Below are 23,941 nucleotides of genomic sequence, written 5' to 3'. Positions count from 1 at the left end.
TGTCTTCTCTAACAGTAAGTAAAGCTTCAGCTTTGTTCAAGTACCTTGCCTTGGTCTGACTGATGTGACCACAAAGGTGAGGCAGGAGGCTCACCACCTCATGCAACCTTGGGAGCATGTTCAATAGCAAAGTATGCATCTGATGACCTGTAAATGTGGTTGTGAGAGTTTGCCTGGCCTAAATTAAACCAAATTGTAGTTTTTGATACAATCCTGCTTTTCCTATCTAGAAAAGAAAGTAGTTGTTAATAGACAACAAACATGAATCTTTGTACAGAAGGCCACATGTGGAGAAGGTTTATATTCACATTCATCATCATTCACTGCTATTTGTCCAGTCCACACTCGCTCTATCATTGGACTCCAAAGCTAAAAATTTCTGCTTTTGATATGTTACTTGGTTCTGTTCACTGATGAGTGGAACATGAAGTTTGGAAACCTACTGCACAGAAAAAAAAAAAAAAACAAAAAAAAACTCCAAACAAACACCCCTCACACACCAAAAAATGAGCAGTATACTCCACCCCGCTTCCTCCTCCTTGCCATGTAAACTGCTGGATCCCTATCATTGGAGAAGTGCATGCTGAATAGAAGATAATGTTTTCTGTGAATCATGTACAAATGAACCCATTCATGAAGGAGAGAAACTAGGCAGTGAATCTAGTGTAAAAAAATTCAGGCCATTCCTTAGTCTTCCAATTTGACTTTCTAACTCTCAGACTTTCTGCTTGAGGAGTGTATTTCATAAAAGAGGTGTGCTAGACAGATGAGGTCCTRTTCTTCGCACATACAGAATGGAAAACCTTGAGATGAAGAAGGGTGAATCCCAGCTGCTTCTCTTTTTCCAAGGAGGAGCTCACAGGGAAGAAGACTTATTTATTTGTTTATTATTTTTATTGCTTCTGGAAGCAACACTTGCAGTGCTAGTGGAAAATGAAGTATTGTCTCMTTCTAGAAAGAAATGAAAATCTGTTGTTTATTTGTGGAAAGAAATTCTGTAGATTTGCCAGATGCCTGAACCATAACCATTTTCTGACTCCTGCTGCATGGCAAGATGAATGAAGCTACTGCTTCAGCTCACCAGGTCAGCTGTGTGGGGGCCCGCAATACTATATCTGAAGGTGTCTCGTGTAGGAAATAACCTTTTGGAAAGGAGTGAGACTGCTATCTGGGGTGGTGGTTGGTGAGGAAGAAATGACTTCCCTTGCTGTGCTGTCAGAACTCACATTTTACAGCTTTTTGCACTAGTATGAGCCAGAAAATCAAGGCATTCCAGTGACTGGTTGTCCCTGAGATGACTAATTCAGTGCAAGTGCCTACCTAAGCATGCTGAATTTATTCTTCTGTGAAACTTGAGAACTCATTTTCATTATATCTGGGATGGAGTATGTGGCAGTACTCCTCGTCTCTCCTGTGGTCAGTAATCTGGTAGTTAGAGGATGAGATTCCTGAGATGATAGGAAGCCTGTTTTTTGTCCTTTTCAGACTAAAGTTCAAAGCTTTCAACCTGTTCGGAAACCTAATTGCWAAGTTAATTGATTATGTTGGGTGGAAGGTGCTCAAACTCTATATGGTGCAGGAGGAATACGGCCATCTATCTCAGTGACCAGTTTTCCATGGACTGTTTCTGTAGTAAAATAGTTACTGAAATTGATATTAGGGATAGCCTGGAGTCTGGGCCTCCAAAGTCCTTCTGTGGATCTATCTCCAAGTGACCTGTCCAAGGCCTACTAAAAGTTGGTGGTAGAGCAATGAATTAAATCGTGTTTCTTAACTCAGAAATTAGTAACCTGACCTGTGGGCTACCCATTCCACATTAAGGATATGTTGTAGTGAGATTCTTGAGCTGATGTAATTTCTTATGCCTTTCTTCTTCAAAAAGGTTTTAGAAATATGCACACTGCATTAGCAAGTGAACACCTGGAAATGTTTCATTTTCAAAAAAAAAAAAAAAAAAAATTATTTCTAGTCTTTCTGGTGATGAAGGTGATAGCTTCACTCCCGGTAAATCAGTGCATTGCTGTAAAGCTGCAACCAGCCAAAACAAAGCAATCCTTGTCTTCTGAAAATACTTCAGCCAAGAGAAACGAGGAATGAGGAATCTAGCCTGGCACAAATTCCAAGTAAAGTCAGCTTTGCATGTCTTAGTCACTTTATATAGAGATCTTTGTAGTTCATGTGCAGACTGAGGTGAAGTGGGGAAATAAATTCCGTCATCTATCTTTCTAAATTTCCCTTATTTTTCTGCACCTTTTCATCTACAATAGTAAATGTTACTTTTATTCATTACAAATACAACAGTTGAACTTACCAGAACAGTAATTAAAAGTCATACTGTATGCTTATGGTCAACGTATGCACAACCTTCCCTGTAAGGATGACAACGATGTGCAAATGTAGTCCAAGGAAAATGGAGAAGCCAACACTGAGAAATTAAATACTGTTCATGGTAACCTGACTGTTGGTCACAGAATATCGAGCTGCTTTGATCCAACTCTGTACTCTGTCTCTTGACTTATGTTGAAGTGTTTGGAAAGGTGATTTTCTTGCAGCTCTGCAGCGGAGTGTCCAGTGATAATTGTGTAGCCTGAGAGCCTTGCGTTCTTTCCATGTGCACCATAATAACACAAGCACTCCTATAAATATGGTGCTGTTATAATTTATATTGTTCTTGCCAAGATTAGRGTATTAGTGTGATGCCCTCGCTATTTTGTAAACACTTGGTAAAGAAAAGGGGATGCTTTTACAGTAGTATCTGACATCTTGTATCTGAAATCATTTGTATCACGTTTCCCATACTCATCAGACTTAAATGATGAATCTGGAATTTTCCTAAAGGTTGCATACTTTTGGTCAATGAAATAAAACTGAACTGCTGGGAACTTTACTAAACAGCAGTTCAATATGCTTAAGCTTGATTCTTCTGTCTATATAATTTCTGCTGTTCCTTTATAAAAGAATAACTCAGCAGTTTGTTTCTACCGGAGGACAAACAAATATTTCAAAACCAAGTTAAATTAAAAGCCAGGCCACTGGTTTTAATAAGCCAGTAAGCAATAAAAATTATGATAACATCTTGGAAAGGGAGATTAAAGAATGATGGTGAATGGTATTGATTTTTGCGTATTTCATGGTAGCACTTAAAGAGCCTAATCCAGCTGGAGTCCTACTGTATGTTTGCTGATAATATTTAACACAAACACATACTGGAGTGGAGTTGGTCCCTGCTCAGGTGGCCTTTCTGTCTGAAACAACGGAGGAAATAGTGACACTCGCCCTCCTTGACACTCAGGTGAGGTTCTGAGACACAGAGGGATTTTCCTGTTTGTGCAAGATCACTTAAAGTGCATGCGTGGGTTAGGAACCGGACTGCACTCCTGGAGTTCGGTTCTCATCCGCTACCTTAAACGTGAGCCTGTCTGTCTTTGGAAGTAGATGTCTCTGCAACAAATACTTCTCGCTTTTTGAAGAGAAAGTTACAATTTCTAAGCAGATGAAAATGTCACCAATATCTTGGTGACTGCCCTTGGACTGTGAGTATCACTTAATGAGAATACAGTGGCAGAAATAGGTCCCTAGTGCCCTGATACAAGAGCTGTTCTAGTTTGTTTGCCTGTTGAGATATGGTAATGGGGAGAAGTAGATGAAGATTTGTCTCCTTGGAAGACTATTACATAATCAAGCGTTTAACGGAAAACATTATGTTGGGTTTGTTCTGGTCTTTCAGTCAGGATGCTAGTGACTTCAGTTAGATGGAGCTCTATTGAAAGCACRTGCAGAGTAAGCGCTTTTTTCCACAACCTAAATAAATGTAGCTATTTTTGAGTGCGCTTGTGTGTTGCTCTTACCAAGATCACAGCAATTTTACTTTTGAGAGAAAGCACTAGAAAGGAGAGGAAAGCCCACAAAATTTCTCTTGAACTCAGCCTTTCTATAAATATTTATTCTGGACTGCTGAGCTAGAAGCTCATAGCTACATCAATTTATATTTCGGTTAGTGCGCTAAGAGTTGATTTTCTTATAAGCAGTTTTTGCTTAGCCGCTTATTTTTAATGCAGCAATTTATCTATTGTACTGTACAAGTTATCTTTGCTAAGCTGTTAAGTTTTTGTGCTAAGACTATAAAGCTTAACTATAAATTTTACAGATTTTTATAGGATAAAAGCATTGCTGAGAGATGGTAAGAAGCAGTTGATGTTTTATAGGGGGCTTGTGTGTGAAAGTCTTAAATACTTAATACATAGCAGTAAGTTAGAATAAACAATGCAATGAGAAATGCTAAATGTTTAGGATATGTAATGTATTCATATTTTCACACTCCAGTATTGCATTTTATAYACTTGTATGTTCATATCAGTTGTATTTTTTAATGCAACTTAAACAAGCAACATGTCATGCCCAATCTGGTTGCTAGCCCTAGAAAGTAGCAGTAGCAGTGGGGACAGTACAACTAACTGAGGAGAATGTTTATAACCTACCCAGGACACTGCCTTTGCCAGCAGCATTCGTTGCTATTGGCGGACAGTCTTCAAATGAACGTTGAGCTGTGCATTCAGCTCGGCAACACGAAGCAGTTTCAGTGTTTTCTGTGGCTGCTGCCAGACTACTAAATTGCAGGAAATAAATCTTGTCTGGCTGGAAATTGATAAGAGTACAGACATGTTCATTCAGAGTGAAGGGTTTCTATTACCACCTTACAGCCCAGATGTGGATTGCTGCCCTCAGTWATGGATTTCATTGCTACAAAGCCTATTTTCCAGTAGTTGTGTTTTGTGTGCAGAAAGAAAGCAGGTTTATTTATTTTTATTAATKTTCCACGGTAAATCTTGCGTGGTGTGTATACATAGTGTATAAATTCATACAGATTCCTTGCCTGCAAGTAGCATGTATTGATGCAGTGTTCCCAAAAGTAGCATCCCTAAGCTAGGAACATATGAAGATGCAAGCTGTTCTGGTCAATGCTCTCTGCAAATAACTGGTGCTGTTTAGTATTGCTTATTTGTGGTATCTCTGGAGTTTCTTGACCTGATGAWGTCCCAGTCTCAAGCTGTGGTGCAGAGTTTGTCTGGATTGTGTGAGATAATAAAGCTAAATATTTACAATTTTCCTCCAAAGTGGGATCACATGCACATGTTGCTAGTGACAGAGTGTAATCCGGGAGTTAATTTCAGCTTGTGTATGTTGGAGGGGTCTCCTGGTTTGTGCACTTTGGTCTCAACTTGATCTTCATCCACCTTTCTGAGTTCTTCCTGAATGATCTACAACTGATGTTAAAAATCTTTTTCTTAGATGTTAAAAGCTGAAGTATCTATGAGGGGAAGAGGGGAGAAAGTTTTTCAGTGTGCTTTCTCGTATGTTAAACTGTTTTACATTTGAGCTTTTTTTCTAGGGCTGCCAAATAAAACTTACAAACAAAAGTAGCAGCAAACACAGTAACTCAGTCTTTCCTGTCGAAGTGGAAATGAATGAACTGCTTTGGGTATTCAGACAGCTCTCACAACACAGCGAAACTCTGGTCTAACTTTTCAAAATCTCGTTTTTCTGCAGCAGAGATTCCCACAGTTCTGAAATGAACACTGCTCCCATCAGGAAAGTTCTGGCATGCTCCTAACCTCATTGATAGAGGATAGAGTTAAAGCAGTTGCTTAATTTGGTAACATTTGATGGGTATCTTGATTCAGGATAACCAAAGATGGAGGGGAAAGGAGTGAGGGAGTCAGATGTTCTAGATGCTTGCTGGGGTACCTGGAACAATTAGTACGAGATCTTTCCATTCAGCAGCCACAGTTATTTCCCTTTGAATTCATTTGTATTCTTACTGCATAATCCTGAATGACCCATAATCACGCATAAGTCTGGCTATTTCTTTGCTTTTTTGGCATTTTAAACTATTCAAACTGTTTGGCACCCCATAAAATTTAACGCATTTTAAAAGGCCTTAACACCAGTCCCCAGTTCATCAATGAAGAAAGCTTCCTCTTTGACACAGAAAACCCTCAAAAATCCGCAGATTTTTTATGTTTGTTTTGGGGGTGGCAGTGGTGGGTTTTTTTTAACTTTGATTTAGGAGGAGCTTAGAAGCAGGGAACTTACTGTGGCCTTCTGTGGTGTCCAGTGTGGCTGTTAACATTGTCATCTTTGTAACAATGTTTTGCAAGCTTCTAGTTCTGTTACAGATAGTATTAGGTGATGCTGATGAGCTTTTGTCATTATTCAAAGTATGAAGAGCAGCTGTTCTCCTGTGCTGCACCTTCAGTTCAGTCCAGGTCTAGATTGTTTGTGGCAAATCTTTTGGCAGGGAGAARGTAGGGTCAGATGATTTGATCTGAGGTTACTGAATATGGAAACCTAGTTTCCTTTCAGTGTGGGTTTGGCAAATTCTCTGAGGGTTTCTACATCTCATTTCCTCAGCTGTGAAATCAGAGCGACGTTTTCCCACATATGACAGCTATGGAACAGAGACAGTCTTCAGCATGTACATAACTCAGTATTCTGCACACTGTTCTGGTTTGTGACAAGGTATCAGAATTTCACCACTTTGCTTGTCATCTTTGTGTGTCAAGTGTAGCTTATTAAAACATGCAACAACTTCAGGGGAGCAGCAGGCTGGACAGTATTGGGGAGTGAGTGAGGGAGCTAGCCTGAACTTCTCCTAGACTTTGGCAAAGGTTTATGGCATCTGACTGCTTTTGATTTGCCAGCCCAAACAAACTTCAAAAAATAGGGGAAGACTTGGGACAATGTCTGAAGATAGATCTAAAGAGTAACAGAGATTCAACATACTTATAACCCCATGGTAAGTGCAGAAAAGTTGTATTTCAATGGGAGAGGAGGGAAAAAAAATGCAGGCGAGCTATATGGGCTCTTTGCATAAAACTTGCCTCATGTGTTTACAGCGGTAGGTCAACTGGCTACAGTGTGGAAAAGTAGAAAGGCAGATGTTGCCTCTGGAATCACTAATTAAAGCTCCATCAGAAAGCCACCACCATTCTGGGACTACAACACTTGTGTGAAAATGCCTGCATTAGTGTAACGGATGTTTAGGAACATTATCAGGTCCATTAACTGATTAATTATATAGATACACAGAAATGTGTTCCTCTGTACATTGTGTGTTCTCCTTCTGTCCGGTGTACTGCAAAGGGTAGAGTGCACCTTAATAGCATTCCCTGTTCCATCTGAATAACGTTTAAAATTATTTTGGAGCTGTCTGAAGAGGCCTAACACAGTGCTACCTCAAATGCAATAAATTTAAACTAATTCTTTAGATGAAATAAAACTTAATTTGGGAAAAGCACCTAGGCATATGATTAATTCCAAAAGAATTAAGAATTAAGTACAGCTTAAGCATATTCTTAAGAACTACATTGATTGGGACTCATATCTGAACTTAAAACTGAAATTTGCAACTCTGAAATTCCACTTGAGTCCTTTGGAAGAGAGACGGACTTGTTGACATTAAGGTTCCTGGGAAGGCATTGCCTTATTCAGATAACTAGCTATATTCTGGTTACTAAACACACAATCAATATACGTGCACCTCTAGGAACTCTCCACACTGAATTTTACAAGAAATTATTGTTAAATAAAAAGATACGAAGAGAAATGAAGTGCAGCTGTGGTCTACTTTTTGGTTAGCAGAGCATGTCTTCCATGGATAGGTCATCAAATTTTTCCTGTTGGAAGTACTGTAAATGCTCATTCCCCTAAAGAATGGTGCTGGCTTGTGTCGTGCTCAGCACCTCTGTAATCTGCGAAAAGGGGCCTAGGTTAGAGGAACCTTTAGCCTTATCCAGTACAGATATTTTTATACATATCTGATCTGCTGTTTAGCCATTTGAAGCCACATGCAGTATTTTTTAAATCTGGATATTTACCTCTTTTGTTTATATTTTTTTCTGCTTTGACCCTTGAGAGTTTTCTTTTAGGGTTTTTATAATGCTCGATCTTGGGCTTTAAGGTTTGTATCCTTGATCCAAGGTCTGGGAAGAGGGGTCCTCAAATACACTATATTCTGTACTAGGGAAGGGATAAATCTAATTATGTGTTGTTTTACTGAACACTGTACTTCTGTTCCCTTTTACTTCATCTTAAAATTTGGGTGGAGGGAAGAGAGTGAAGGAGTGCTGAATTTTTGTGGAAACCAAGGTTGACTTGAAAAGGGTGTATTTCAGTATCGACCCTTCTGCTGTTCACACAGTGCTGTACATGCAGCCTGGGAGGCCTGACCGAGCCTGTGCGAATGTTGTACTAAGCTACTGCACTTGCTTAAACTTGAATGCTCCAGAGCATAACTTCTGGCTACTCTCTAAATTCCCACTATATGCAGGAGGCATATCTAGTTTGGGGATCATCTCATAGCTTGACATTTTTGGATGGAAAATACAAACCAGCTTTTTCCTATCTTTTGTGTAAAGCTTCACAAAAGTTTAGGGTCCACAGTGTCTTCCCTACAAAGAGGACTACTGATTTCTAAGAACTCTCTAATGTATTACTGTTTTACGTACTTTTCATTTCTGGTGACATATTTTGCCCATGACCACCATAATGGCCATGACCATTTTGTCCTTGGGTACCTGTATTCTTACACAATTAGAAATTGTGAGATGCACAAGCAGTTCAGTAGACCTGGTTACATATTTTTCTTCTAAATTATCTAAATAGCACATACATGTAGTGTCAGTACTGGTTTATGGTCTAAACCGAAAGCATGTTTCCAGCCTCTCTAACAAGTCCGAATGAAGCATGGCAGAGTCAGTGAAGCAAGATCTAATGAATTTTCATCACTATGAAAGAATTTTGTGTGAGAAAACTCTTGTCTTTTTGCTGCAGAGTTTTAGATTGTCAGTACTGAGCATTAGGGATGGAATAAACACACATGCATGACAGAGTAATTCTTCCATGTGATCAAATGTTTTCCACACTTTCTAGGGTGACTGGACCTTTTGCCAAGGAGATGCACAGACCTTTTCAGATTGCCAGACAGCAAAATCAAATTCAAAGGATGGATCTCTCCAGTGAAAATACACAGATCTTTATCTTTCCCTAGCTTCCATTTCACCTGAATCCTGCAATACAATCTAGATATTAGACCCAGGATCTGTAATCTGAACCCTTTGCATATGAGTTTATGATATTATGGATTTTTAATAGACTTCTAGAAAAAAAACTGAAGTATACTGTTCTTCMTTCATATCCCCATATTTGTGCACAGCGGACAAAATGAATGAGAAGTGCTCAACATTTGCTGTTGTGTTTTAAATCGGTAAAAAATACACGTCATTCAGCATATTCTGAAGTTAAGCCAAAGGTTTTTCCGTGAGATTAAGAAGAGTCACGCTTCCTATGGTACACTAAAGGTTATATTGCAGCAGTGATTTTAAAGGAGCAGTCTTTAACCAAGAGGGAGAATGTGCTAAGTCTCTTTCACCTTCTGACTCTCCTTACACTTGCACTGTTTTATGAATGGCGTCTTCAGGTAATTGTTTTTCATCTCACATCATGGCAAAGGGAACACTGAGGAAGACGCTCTGTGTTGGTGATGTAGCCTGTGATCTCTCTACTTGAGACTGTAAGAGAATCTGAGATTTTCAACATCGACACTATTAAAAATATCAACAACAGTATCAACATCAGCTGTATCAAAGAGTTCAATTTAGCAGAAGTTTTCTCTTCATTGCCACAAGTGAGAACCAAGCAAAGCCTGTATAGTTTGAAGTTTCTGTAGGTAAAACCTAGAGACAAGCTTAACATAACTACGTATGGCTTGATATTGCTTAAAATAGAACATGGTGACTGCAGAGACGGGTTATTTGGAGACTGCGGAATGAGTTGTAGCATTTGGAGGTGCTTTGCAGATGTTTTATTCTATTTTCTACTTTATTTTTCTATGTCTCCTGCCCTTTTCTTTTTTAAAGACAAGAATCTGTTTGAAGACTTCTGTTGTCRGTTTTCTGTCACTGCTCCACATCATTTGGGAGAAGAACCAGATAATTTGCACACACCAGTTGTGCAGGCTTATGTCTTCTGAGTAGTGTTCCAGTAAAGGCTACACCCAGAGAACTAATTTATGAGGATTGTATGCACATGGAAGAAGAAACCTAAACACCAGATGTAATGTATCAGAGTTTAGCACTTAAACAAAAACATACCCAAGGGTTACAGAAAGACCAGTGTTGTTTCTTGTAGGTACTATAGGTAATGCTTTGAAGTGAGCTATGTTTAGTCCTACTAATAGATTCCATTTTTGTTTTAAATGAGACTATCATAGATTCTAGACTACTCCACAGAAGAGGTATCATTATTTGCTTTGTTTGCAAGGTCATAGATAAGTCCACAAATATTTAACATGTTCATGTTTAACCTTGCCAGGGAGGTTCTCTGTTTTAGAAGCAAACTTTTAAAATGGATAAACTATTCTTGATATATGGTTTGTGTGTGTTTAAAGTCTCAGAAGGAGCTTAACAATGTATCATGTTCGCTTTCCTTTATCAAGAACATCTGTAGTTCATTTGTCAGAGTGGACTGCAGTTTAGACCTGACAGAAGCATTGTTACAAGACTTGTGAAATAGGTGTGCTGTCCAGAATCATATTTCCCACCTGCCCTAATCAAAACAATAGAATAAAACTCTAGCATCTATTAGATGGAGTAATATTCATGATGCTCACATCATAATCTCTACAGTTTTGTCATACTTTTCTTCTACATACAATTCTTCTACATACAATTCTTCTACATACAGTTCTTCTAAGATTGACAGAAATAGTTCACATGCATATGAACTATAAGAGTAAGAAGTAGCTTTTTTCTTGTTAGAAAGCAAACTGGATAGGGCATGTGCTAGAGTGTACCCAGTTCTTAGCATCCTCTACTAAGTCTGTTCTCAAGCACTTGATTTCTCTCACAAGCCTTTTGATGAAGATCAGGATACAGAAACTCTTAGCTCTTAATTGAAGGCAGGTAGAGGACACTGGTTAGAGTTTGATAACTATGGGAACCATCTCTTTTTTTACATGACCTACCAGGAATATCATAAGCCACATCCACAGAACAGCTGTTAACTGCCTGGATTGGATCTTTGGGGCTGCAGAAAGGTACTGGGTTGCCTTCAACTGCTTGACCTTCAACTAAATCCATCTATCAGGTAACTTGGAATAAAATGATCGGTTTTCTTCTTTGCTGATACCTAGATATTGGAAGGAGAGCTTTACTGTAAAGTCTCTACMATATTTCAAGTGTAAGTAAGTTGCTATATGATGCTTTTTTCCTATGTCTTCAGTTCTTTGAATAGAATTACATTTAAAAATTTGTTATGCTACTTAATTGCATTCTTGTTTTCTTGATACAGTCTGGTGGATCTATTGATTTCTGAATGTATTGCTTAAGTTTTGCAAAAGGCGCTAGTATTTTACCTTCTGCTAGATAATGAGTAGCTGCCAGGTCAAGTCTTTACTTTTTTATGACCAGCTTTTATTTGAAGACAGCAGAATAAAGATCAAACTCTGTCAACCACTGCAGGTGTTCTACTCTTCCCTTCCTTCTTAGCTCAATTCTGTCTTGTTTGCCTCTTAAGTCTCCTCTTGATGTGGCCCCTAATGAACTCCCCAAATCATAATCTCTGAAGGAGCTCACTGGCAACATCTATTAAGTGTAAGTGAGGCTGTCTTCTTTTTATTCCTTTTTTAAGTTCAGATCTCTGTAAGCCTTTTCAGGGCTACAGTTCCAAAGAGTGATTGGTTCCTAGTTGAACGTGGCAATAAGACAGAGGATGGACTGCAAAGGATTTTCAAAAAGCTAGCTCCCTCTTGTGATATTTAATGTTAAGATGGGTAACCATCCCAACAAGCAAGACTCCTGCCCTTCTGCTAGAGGAGTTTGCTGCTGTCAGACATTATCTACCAACCCACTGACCAGTTTATCTTACAGTCTTTGCTGGGCAGGGTTTTCTGTGGAGGACTCCTTTTTCCCTGCAGGAGGAATGAATAATCATTAGAAAGAAAAGATACAGTGAGTTACCATGTATTCATGGTAAAAATGAAGGGTTAAAATGATGCTAATGTCAAATATGGCAAGAAGGAATCCAGCCTTACATGACTACACTTCAACCATTTGCTGTGGTTTCTCTTGGAATTCAATGTCCGTGATCTTATAGCCATAGTCTCTTCCAGCTTTGTTTTCGTGACAGTCCAACTAATCCATTTTTCCTTAAGGCAGATTAAACTTCATACCTCTCGTTCCTGATAGGTGTTTGTCTAATCTGTTCTTAAAAACCCACAGTCATGGTAAACTTCCATGTTTAGGTATGTTCATATATTGTATTATATGAAATGATCTTTAAGAGGAGCATTATTTTGAATGGTGACTTCATGACAGTTGTCCGTTTGCCTGCCTTTCTTGGTAGAACTTTTGTTGTCCCAGTCAGCATACAATGTACTTTTGGGGGATTTTGCAATCCAAGACAGGCTTTTGATAGGCTATTTCATTTCTTACCTCATTGTGCTGTGTGTTGCTATGACCTTGAGTAGCAATATGTGACATTGGGACTAAATTCTTTTCGGTTGTCCCATGTGACAGGACAAGAGGCAATGGGCAAAAACTGAACCACAGGAAATTCCGCTTGAATGTGACAGGGAATCTCTTCACTGTGAGAGTGACAGAGCACTGCAACAGGCTGCCCAGAGAGGTTGTGGAGTCTCCTTCTCTGGAGATATTCAGAGCCTGTCTGGATGCAACGCTGTCCAACATGCTGTAGGTAACCCTGCTTGAGCAGCGGGGGTTGGACAGGATGATCTCTAGAGGTCCCTTCCAGCCTTACCAATTCTATGATTCTATGATTCTGTGACATATATCTAGTCCTTAACATCAAGCACTGAGCACTTCAGTTAGTGTAATGAACAGAATATTAGAATATGTCATGTAATGTTTGCCATCATTTCCAGTAGTCTGGAGGTGCTCTAGTCAGAATGACTCTCACTCAGCAATAGTACGCTCTCCAGCAACGTTCACTGTTATCTACACTTCAGATTATTACTAACTGTGGCTGACTCTTCTGGATGCTCTGGGTTTGTGTTCGTTGTTAACCTCAGGGGAGCCAGTGGTGGTTACCACAAAGCAGTACATGACTCTAAAGGTAAAAGCGTAAACTAAAAGAGTGCATCATATTAACCCTAAATTGCTGCTGCAACTATGATGCATCTGAGCAGACAAACTGCTGTTGTTTTTTTTTTTGTTTTGTTTTGTCTTGTTTTGTTTTTTAATTGGTACATAAGCAGCCATTGTGTGGAGCATAGCTACTGGCCAAGTTTTGGAAAGTCTTTCTTGCACTTTGGAATGGTCAAGGAAAAGAGTCATTGAACCTATTTGTCTGTATTGGTCACTGAATGCCTGTAGGCTTGTGAAAATGGAGTCTAGTTTGTAGGAAGGTGTTTTTGAATGTTACTGTCCTTTGGAAGGATAGCTTCATAGATTTGTTGTATTCTTTTCTTTTTCTTTCTTTTCTTGGGGATCTGAGACCATCCGTTTTCAATGAGATTCCCCTAGGCCTAGATGCAGAACTGAATCTAGAGAGCAGAAGTTTCAAAGCAACAGCTCTTCCCTCTTCCTGTGTGGATGGATAGAGCAAAAGGCCTGTTTTGTCATAGCAGACTTCTTCAGGAAGGCCCTAAGCAATTGATGGGTCCAGCCAAAACCTCAAAACCCTTGTTTGTGCTAATTCAGGGGTTATTTGCTGCTTGCTGTCAATTTTCTCCTTGTTAGCATTGTACAGCCGGTTAAGAAAAGCCGTAACCTCACTGGGACTGGCAATACTCATATAGGCCAGGCTGTAAATAAAGGTTATAGCCCTCTGCTGCTGGGCATTAAATAAGCAGATAAATTTCTCTTTGCTGTGGATTATTCAAGGCAGATGTTTTTACTGATTCTGGAAAGGTTAGGGAGGAATATAAAACCTGCTGCAGTTCTGGAATTGATCCATTAGGATCAAAACCTAGTAACTAGTGATTTGTTTAAGGATTCCTGACACTTTTATGGCAAGACTGTGTATTTCAGAGAGGGCTGACTCAGTTTGAAACACATTCCAAGCCCAAACCTGAAATAAATCCTCACAGAAAAGCGGTTCTGTAAACTTCTGCTTTCCCATCATTTCATTTTCATCAAAAAAATGAACGAAAAAAAAAATACAGCATTTGGGAAGAGAATGACTCAAACTTTTGAAAGGATATGGCATGCTGATTGCCTGCATTTGTAATTTTCTGTGTGACATTTCCTAAGTGTAGAGGTGTGCATGACCAAAATAATACAGATGTAGGAAGCATGAAATAAACAGACGTGGAAAAAATGGTAAAATACTTAAAATAGGCTCAGCTGTGTGATATTGGATGGGCATATGTAATTATCTGCCGGAACTTAATGGGCCAGGTACAAATGGCCTCATGTGGTCCAAGAGGGACTTAGGAATACRGTAAAACAAAAGCAAAAGTGGAAGGAAAATGCTTCCCACTGCTTCAACCCCCTTAGTTCACCAGGAGAAGTGATGGACGGTTTGTACTTCGGCCATTTGAAGCTGGATAAAACAGTATGTAATAGAAAATACCAGATGGAATGATTGTGAATTGGAAAAATAGTAAATATAGTAGGTGAAGTGTAATTAATGACTTGTATTCATAGGCCAGAATCTCAGCAGCTGTGAACTGACGTGGCAAACTAACATTAGTCAAGATGTTATGATGTAATGCACTGAGGTGGCAGTTCTTCATGTCAGCCCGAGTGCTGTTCTGTGGATTTACTGTATCCCCCTTGAAATAGCAGTTTCAAAGACACTTTGCCTAAAATATTTCACATTTAAGGAAAACTTAAGTTAATATTTATTAGAGCAGGAATGAGAAGTAGAAACGCCATTCTAATGGATTCTTTGGCTTGGTGAATCACTTCATCTCTTTGTTGCTCTCTTAATCTAGAAAGAGAAGATAGATAGGGCATTACTAAAGTAATAGTCAGAAAGGGCTCTCTGCTACAAGTAACTTTCTGTACCAGTGAGCGTATTATCAGCACACAAATGCTAGACTACTGTAAAAATGACATCTTCATTCTTCATAGCCTCCTTTTTGGGAAAATGAGATGCGCTGGGAAAGATATCCCTTCTGGGAGCCCACTCTGTGAGTAAGCACTAAACCGGTGTGCTGAAATAGTGCTAAGGGGCATCACTTGGTGGAAGCTACTGTTTTTTAGATAGCACAGGAAAGAAAAGGCACAGCCACATAGAGCTCTAAAAAGATGCAGTGGTTATTTTAAACAGTAACCAAGACTCCTTGTTGCACAGGATCCCACAATTCATTCATCATAGAACATGGTTATTACATAGGTAAAGATAAACTTAGAAAGAACTTGAGAAGTTTGTACCAGAAGTGGAAAGTTTTTCCAGCTTATTCAGTGTATTCATATGCTTGGCAAACATTAACATCCTGTAACAACGTCTTGTATAATAAGTAAATAGTGCCAGGAAGAAGGGATCACCACATCGCTAGCAAAATTAATTTGTTCAAACTGATACCCGATGAATTAAAGGAAAGAGAAACATTTCTGGCAGCTGTAAATTAAGCTCTGACGGATGAGAAACCCAGCTGGAGTGAATTGGGCAGGATTAGAAATGACAGGTCTGCAAAGAAGAGAACCTAGGAACAGGTAARGCTGGTTGGCTAAAGATTGCAATTTGGGTAGTAAGTGTTGTGCAGCAGAAGGCGGCAGAGCTGAAATGCTGAACTGAAAAAGAGAGGAGGCTGCTGGGAGAAATCTGGACAAGGCACAACCAAGCCTTCTTCAAATCAAGACAGGTCATCAAAATTTTGTCCACCTGGAGGCTGAGGGGCTTCCTATTCGGTTGTCAGGTTTTGATAACATGGGTCAGAATGCAGCATTGCTGCTTTCTCAGTGAGCAAACACAGCTACAAAGAGTACGCATCCCACTTCATCTTGATCCACTCAGTTACTTTATGACATTTAGGCAAAGGATCAAAGAGCTGGAAGATCGAGAGCTAACATATCAGMGTGGGGAAAAGAAAGAAGGGGGAAATACTGTAATCAAGAGTTGTTATGACGACTGAGGAAGTGTTGTAACAGTTAACACATACTAAAGCAACCTTCAAAGACAATGGCATCTCATATAAAGCAGAGGAGGAATCTTTGCCTGATGAGTTAATTCTGTGGGGAAAACTGATATATGTCTGTTTTTTCCATATTTTTATCAAAAAAAAGGAAAAAAGACAGATCCTCAGCTGTGTTTCAGCCACCTCATTGAAATCAGTGATTGTTGTCAGTTTTGCCAACTGAAGGATCTGTCTGCAAATCTGGAGGTATCATTAACATGGCATTAATGTGGGCAGGAATATATTAATACAGTAACTATTTAATGAGCATAGGACTGCTTTGTGTTGTTGAAATCTCTTCTCTGGGCTACCAACAGATCACAAAGCTACTTATATGCAGCAGTATTTGTGACTATATCTAGGTCTTTATATTCTGCCACCATAACTTCAGATTGCCTCTTAATGGCACTTTCTCAGATGGCAGCTTCTTATATTCTGCTTTTAAGGACCGAGACAATAGTTGTCAAGTGAAAGTGCCTGCATCTCTTGACTGTATATTGGCAGGAGTTACCACTTCTCAGCACATCTGAAAACTAGATAGATCCATACAGATTTACAGTAGAAGCCTAATCCTTGGCAACCATGATATAAATGCTTGATCTATATACCTTGCATATTCAGAGGTATGGCAAAAGTTTTGCTTTTGAGTGGGAAGCTGAGTGTGATTGTTCTTTGTTAGTGCCTTTGATATGTCTGCAGGCAAACAGATCTAGAGGAAAACTTTTGGTGCATAGGTATCCATCTGCTGACTAGTCTTATGACTTTAACAGTTCCACTTATCCAAGAGTTTCTTCATTTCATTAGGTTCTGCCATTTGGCTTGCAAAGAGTATGTGCTTAACAGCTCCTGTGTCAAGAACTTTCCACTGCATTGCTGAATACCCAGCATTTCTTCCTAATATGATCATCTGTTGTTTACCTTCTTTCTGCCTTCTCTCTCCCATCTTTCCAGGTCAGAGGCTACCCAGAGCCTCAGATCACATGGTACAGAAATGGGCACCCTGTCCCAGAGGGAGAACATTATATAGTGGACCGCAGCATTCGGGGGATATTCAGCTTGGTAATCAAAGGTGTGCAGGAAGGTGATGGTGGTAAATACACCTGCGAGGCTGCAAATGATGGTGGAGTTCGTCAGGTGACTGTGGAATTGACGGTGGAAGGTAAGAGCATACTTACACTGCTATTGTGATGATTACAGAGTTTCACTGAGTGGACAAGGTGTATTAAACTGTCTGGTTAAGATCATAACTGTACATACATGGTTTCTCACTGGAGCAGGAGTAAGACTTATTAATTGTATTGCTGTTGTCTTTGGGAGAGTGATCTGACAGGACTGGAAGGCAGAAATCCCATTGTCCTAGCCCTCACTCTAATATGAGCACAGGGAGTAGGGCACAAAGTCCTGTATTTAGAGAATGTTTTGCTAATTTCTAATGTTACTATTTTTGCATGCTATACTTAACAACTTTCTCCATCCTSCATCTCCTCTGGTGATCTGTAAGCTATGAACGGTGTGTTAACCCTATTCATTCACAGGAATTTTCTTGCAAAAAAATSATAAAATATTTTGAAAAATTAGGTGGAGGCTTCTGTCAGAACAATGAAAGCTTTGACATCTGTGATGTAGTTCATGTTCAGTGGCACACTGTATTGCCAAGCAGGGTAGAACGTATTCTAGTGAGGGAATATGTGATTACTGTGAATAACATTTATATTTTATATTTTCTGACCCCTTAGTAGTAATCTAGCTTTACAAATTAARATTGACTTCATATTGGAGACTATGTTGCATATCAAGGACCTGACTGAAGCGAGTAAAAACTCTTACATTTGTTATCGTACAGATACTGGATTCGTACTTACAAAATTATAAACAGGTTACAAATTGTCTAAGAAAATGTTTGCGAACAGGATGTGTATTTTTCTAATCCCCCAAAGAAGGCAGAAATATTCTAATAGCTGTAAAGGACCTCTTTTTTCTAGAAGCTGGGCCATCAGTTTGAAACAGCCCAAAAGATCTTTCAGAAGTTTCATGAAAGAAACAGMCATCTTCTGCCTGTCTCTTCCTTTTTCCTCTAGGAGAAGAGGGATTCTGACTGTACATGTTCTGCTTGTGAGGGGCAAAGTTTGAACCTTCAACTACTGTGAGCAGCTTTGTCTTCTCCAAGCTCCATCCTTTCTTTTGAGTCTCCCTTCCATTGATTCCTCATCCAGYGCTGTGGTGGTTTTAACAGCCTTCCTGCTACCATATCTGAACTACTTGTTATATTAACCTTTGATTGCTGTTCCATTCTTGGCTTTACTTRTGGGCTTTCCTTCCTGGGGTCTTAAGAGAACACTGGTTTGGATTYCTTTTTGAGGTTGTCTGTGGGGGTGTCTTCTTTGCCCCTTTCCTCTGAGTTGCTCTGTGGCTACACTCAGCAGCATAGTCAGCCTGAGCTGGCTCTGGTGGAAGGGCTCAATGGACTAATACAATTCCATTTTATCACTAAATAAATACCCTTTTTTTTAAGTGGCAGCCATCCATGTATCCATCAAGCATCAATTTTGCAATGTGTATGATTATGTGTGACTCCCAACTGAAACCTGTGAAGTTCTATCTGCTGAAGTAATTGTTGAAACTAGCTATGTATGACTGTAAAATTTCAGCTCATACAACACGTAGTTAGTTTTAGCTACAGCTGCTCTTTTGGTGGGATTCATCATATTATGAGCTTCCCTTCATATTAACTCTCTGCTAGTCTAACAAGAGAACCTGCACCACCAGCGCTGTACAGCCTTAGGAGGCATGCAGTATAAACAAGAAGGGGATAAACAAGATGAGGGAACAGGCACGGAGCGCAGAAGTGCTTTTCCCCAGCATCACATAGTAGTGACAGGCTGGGTTCACGAAGGCATCAGCCTTGCTCTGCCTTTCATCCTGAGATGCGAGACAAGATGTGGGCTGACAGACGTCACATTTCTAGGATGGGGATAGCTCATGTAAGATCAGGTAAGAGCTGGCATTTGTCTCCATGTCWTCTGAGACCTTTTTGCTCTGTTTCTCTGCCTTTCTCAGAGGGATTTTGCATTTTAAGACATTTTGCCGGGAACTACACGTCTATAGCTAGATAAAGTACACATTCGACTTCAGATGTGTATGATGAGGCACCAGTTACAAGAGTCCTGGCCTTAAATTCATTGCTAAATCTCCTTGATTTTCATGGAAGTAACCACTCAGGACAGGAGCAGAGTCCTGGAAAGTAAGGATTTTTCTTTCAGGCAGTAGAAACTGTGGCAATCTTGGATGCTTTCACAGTGTGAAGAAACACACTGTGAGGCAATGGATTTTTGGAGGTCTCCATGTACGCTACCATTTGCAAAGCAGAATGCCTGGTTGCAGTTGCGTACTTAATGTCACATGGGAAACAGCTAAGATCAAACCTAGGAGTTTTTAAGAGAACATCTGCATGTTAGATAGTTGCAAACTGCCAAATTTAAAACGTAAGGAGTGACACAAAGCCAGGGAAGGATAGAAATCCATAGCACTACCTCTCTCTTTGCAATTTGATCATGTCAGAGATCTGCTGAATATCARAGCTTCTCAGGTCACAACTTTGTGTTAAATCCCAGAAGCAAAGCAAATTAACATTTGGGTTCTATTCAGAGTCAGAATCTCTTTCAGAAATCCTTGGAATACACACTGAAATATGCGTAGCTCTGACATGATTGTTGATGCTTTCTGTTCTAAAAATCATTCAGAATATTTGAATGATACTTTTTCCTATTCTAAAGTTGTCCAAATGACAGCTTGCAAGGAGGCAGAGTGTTTTTAAACCTTTTCTTATACTGGATGTTCTGATCTGTTTTTTGCTATGTTTTAAAAGCAATTTGATGGCCCTRCACAATGACTGAATTTCTCAGAGTTTAGGAATTACAGTGGTCTTTATTCTGATAATCCTGCTATGGATCCTGATAGCAAAGCGCAAAATTATTCTATATTCGGCAAAGGTATCTGTAYAGAGTTGACTACTACTAAATTAGTGAACCTTTCTATACTATATGACTGGCCTATCTGAGTGCTAATATAGATTCTTATAAAACTCTAGAAGGAAATTTTTTCGTGGCTACCAGAGTTGTTTGTTTCATATTGTCACTCAGGATCTATCCCACATCACTGCCCCCTTTTTTCTGTGCCAAAGCTAGCAGGAATTCTCTATGCAGCAGATGGCGCTGAGCTTACATGGTTTTGTGCATAGAGTGGTATTGTGTACTCTGGCAAGTACGATGCACTGTTGTGCTTCAAAAATAATCATTTCACAGAAGAGGTAGTCTCAACAAACACAGGAATAAAAAACAAACAAGCAAAGAAAATCCTCTTCAGGAGTCCAAAACCCTTTTCTTATTATGTAATTTGAGTTAGTGCTACACTATATAGATTATTTTTTATTTTTAATTGATTTTTTTCATTTTTATTCACTTATTTTAAAATGTTTTTGCACAAGTAATCTGCAGCGTTGATATTGCTGAAGCCAAGGGCTAGCTGGCAACTCTGTAAAACCTGCTCTTGAAGTTGGAGAGCCTAACTTTAGACTACAGTTGACATAACCTTATTCTGCAGATGTTATTTTTCTCTTTATATTTGAAAGCTGGAGAAATGCTTATTTTATGAAGTCCTTAGTATCTATAATTCCCRGTAGTCTTGGCAAAACTTCTGACTTCCTATCTTTTTGTCCTATACTTACAGGAAACTCCTTGAAGAAATTCAGCTTGCCATCCAATGCCAAAACCCCTGGGTAAGCAGTCTAGCAGCTCTGATACTGTTAAACAGAGACCCAAATAAGTTTTCTTAGGAAAATGAATCTTTAAAAAGAACAGACACTAATCTTTTCAAGAGCCTCTTGCATTCTCTTTTTATTTCTGATTCATTTTGAGGGCTGGTCAAAAAGGGTTCTGGTACCTCAACCAGTAATTCCTCATTGGAAACATATCCCCAAGACTCATCTCCTGTGGAAGAGGCGGGGTAGTGGAGAAAGCCAAAACCTGGCAGTTACTGCAGATGACTGCCAGTTCTGTACAGCATCACACTGGAATAGAATAAAGAACGTTTTTAACTGGCTGGTGTGATTTCTCCCATGTRTAAGATGAGGACAGCAAGAATGGCTGGGTTGTCAAAGGCAGCACTAGCTGACTCCAGCAGTTCAAAGTCCATAGCCCCTGTAGAGATCACCTCATCAGAGTGATTAGTAAGAAATTAAATCAGCTGAGTTAAGCATTCTCTCATATTTAATTCGACCCTTTCTGAGTAACACAGTGAGCAAACTGTAGTCTGATAGAAAGACTTAATTTATTCTAGAGTAATTTTTAGCAAGAATGGGTTGAAGTGGTGATGTGTACTGACCCTGGCATGCAGGAGTCTTCTTGCTGCTGTGTACTTCTGCACTTTAGTAGGCATTTACAATTAAATGAACGCTACTGCTTTAAAAACCTAGACCCGTATGTCCCAACAGTTGAGTTTATTTCTTTATAAATAACTTGAATTTAAGCAGGATTATGTGTGATTTACGCCACTAGGACTGAGTCGTCCTAGAAAACTTGAACTAAAATCAATGTTTCTGATTGTGTTAGTGGTCAGAATACAGATAATTAAAATTGAAGTATTTAATTTCTTCATTGCTATGAATACTGTTTATGTTTTGATTTTTAGAATTGACTAGTAAGTGAAACTGAGTAATTAGGAAAGCTCTCTTGTGGTGCTGTCTGTATTGCAAATRTACTACAGAAATGCACATGATAAATAATGAAAGCAAGAAATGACAGTCGAGGTTACTGTTAACTTTTGTTTTCCATTCAGGCTTTCCAAAGAGCTACTATAATTTATTGCATTGCATGGAGTTGGAAGGACTGTCCTTATTTTCGTCCTCATATATTTTGCTCTTTTTAAGCCTATTAATAATAAGGCTTGGAGGATTTATACCTTCCATAAACATGGAGGAAGGAAGAGAAAAAGATTGTAAATTTCTATTAGTATACGTCTAGTAAACAGTTGTAAACCTGCAGGGTGTAATAACTGATTTTCATTTAATGTGTTAGTATACATGTATAAATATATGAAYATAGGGACATCATCTAAATGTTGTCACTAATGAAAAGAACTCTTTAATAAATGTTTATGCTCTTGTTTAGAGATAGGATGAGGAAGCAGACAGTAAAAGCCACCAGCTATTTAATTCTATGTTGGAGGTTTTCCGTTTTAGCATGTTGCAGTCACTCTTCTTCACAAGATTTTTTACTATTCCTCTTGTCCATGTAAATCCTTTTATCATGATCTTGTCTTACTCAGAAACCTCAAGTTGCCTATAAGGCAACCATCATGTCTTGGCAGCACCTCRTTCGACTGAGGTGATGTGGTCTCTGTTAGTATCTACCTCATAGAAATGGAAAGGTATTGACACATCTCATTTGCATGGGGTAAGACGCCATCTGGAAAACAGGGCCCTGAAATGGTTTGATTTGCTTGAAATTGAAGGCTTAATAAAAAAAAAAAATCACCATCTGTCATCTGCTAGTGTGTGTCTTGATTCTAGCAGGTCTTCAGAACAAAGAGTGCGAGTGTTCCCTTTGACATTAATGGATATAAGTTACACTTTTTTTTGTCTTGCTACAATACTGTTTGATGTTTTATAGCTATATGACTGAGGTTTTTGGACTGTAGTTACTGTAGTTCTGTTACACATGTTCCACAACTGTGCTGTCTATGCAAGTAGAGCTGGGCCTTTACACGTAACAGATACTCTTTGCCATTCACTTGGATCGGTGTACTTTGCATCTGTGTTCTTTTCATGTTTGCTTTGCAAATATTGTAGTTAATGTGATTCCAAACAGAAACAGTCCCTAAACTAATAATCTCTACAGAGATGCTTTTCATGTTTGCTTTGCAAATATTGTAGTGAATGTGATTCCAAACAGAAACAATCCCTAAACTAATAATCTCTACAGAGATGTTGCATCAGAGGTGTTGCAAAAACAAATTGCTGATTCATAGTCACAAATTACTGTGTCATCACGGTCAGTGTCAAAACCAACAAAATGACAGCTCTGAACAGTGAACAAGTATGCACAAATAATCTAACTGTAGATGAGTCAAAAACAGGAAAGGGGAAAAACTAAATGTATGGCATGTTTGCTGTGATTTARTTTGCCCAGCTCTGGTTATAAGCACCTTGAACTGTCCCCAAGGCYGTATGTGAGTTGTGTGTATGCTGGATGAAGGCTCATAGCACCATACTATTCATTGCATGAGGAGGCAAGAGCAGTCATCGCCAGCGTTGCATTTCTCCCATTGGCTGAAAACCAATACTGTGTTAGGCTGAAAATTTGGTTACTATTTGTGAGATATCCTGGTTGGCAGACCACTGTTTTGAAATGCTTCCTGAAGTACGCTCTAAGCACAGGAACTTCTATGAAAGTAGGATGTTGACTGCCTTTCCAGGGGAAGACTTACCATTCCATCTGTGGAGCACAGACCAAGCATCTGGGGAGAGAGTCCACCGAAGTTTGCTACAAAACCTAACAGAGTTGTTGTGCGAGAAGGACAGACAGGCAAATTCTCATGTAAAATAACAGGACGACCTCAGCCTCAAGTAACTTGGTTTAAGGTATGATTTCCCAAGAAATAAATTTTTTCTTTCTGCCGTGAAGTTTCATGCCTTGAAATGGTGAAATGTGTTTGCTACTGTGGTGTAGTAAATTGTCATGGCAAGAATTTACGTACAAGTAGGAGGGCCATATTWTCAAACTGAATAAACATGCAAAAGATAAT

At 39.2% G+C, this 23,941-nt stretch overlaps 1 protein-coding gene across 2 annotated transcripts in view; it reads left to right on the top strand.

Annotated features, from left to right (window-relative positions):
• Nucleotides 1-23,941, top strand: part of MYLK (myosin light chain kinase) — a 216,959-nt gene that overhangs the window by 75,642 nt on the left and 117,376 nt on the right. For both annotated transcript variants that reach the window (XM_085311026.1, XM_085311027.1), the window contains 3 exons: nucleotides 17,093-17,300; nucleotides 20,867-20,915; nucleotides 23,612-23,777. In XM_085311026.1, the coding sequence (XP_085167152.1) occupies nucleotides 17,093-17,300; nucleotides 20,867-20,915; nucleotides 23,612-23,777 (423 nt within the window). The remainder of the gene's footprint in view (nucleotides 1-17,092; nucleotides 17,301-20,866; nucleotides 20,916-23,611; nucleotides 23,778-23,941) is intronic.

This window comes from Rhea americana, unplaced genomic scaffold (assembly GCF_003343005.1).
Source record: "Rhea americana isolate MKP2758 unplaced genomic scaffold, rheAme1 scaffold_33, whole genome shotgun sequence".
NCBI lineage: Eukaryota > Metazoa > Chordata > Aves > Rheiformes > Rheidae > Rhea > Rhea americana.
This window is presented reverse-complemented; position numbering and strand designations above follow the sequence as displayed.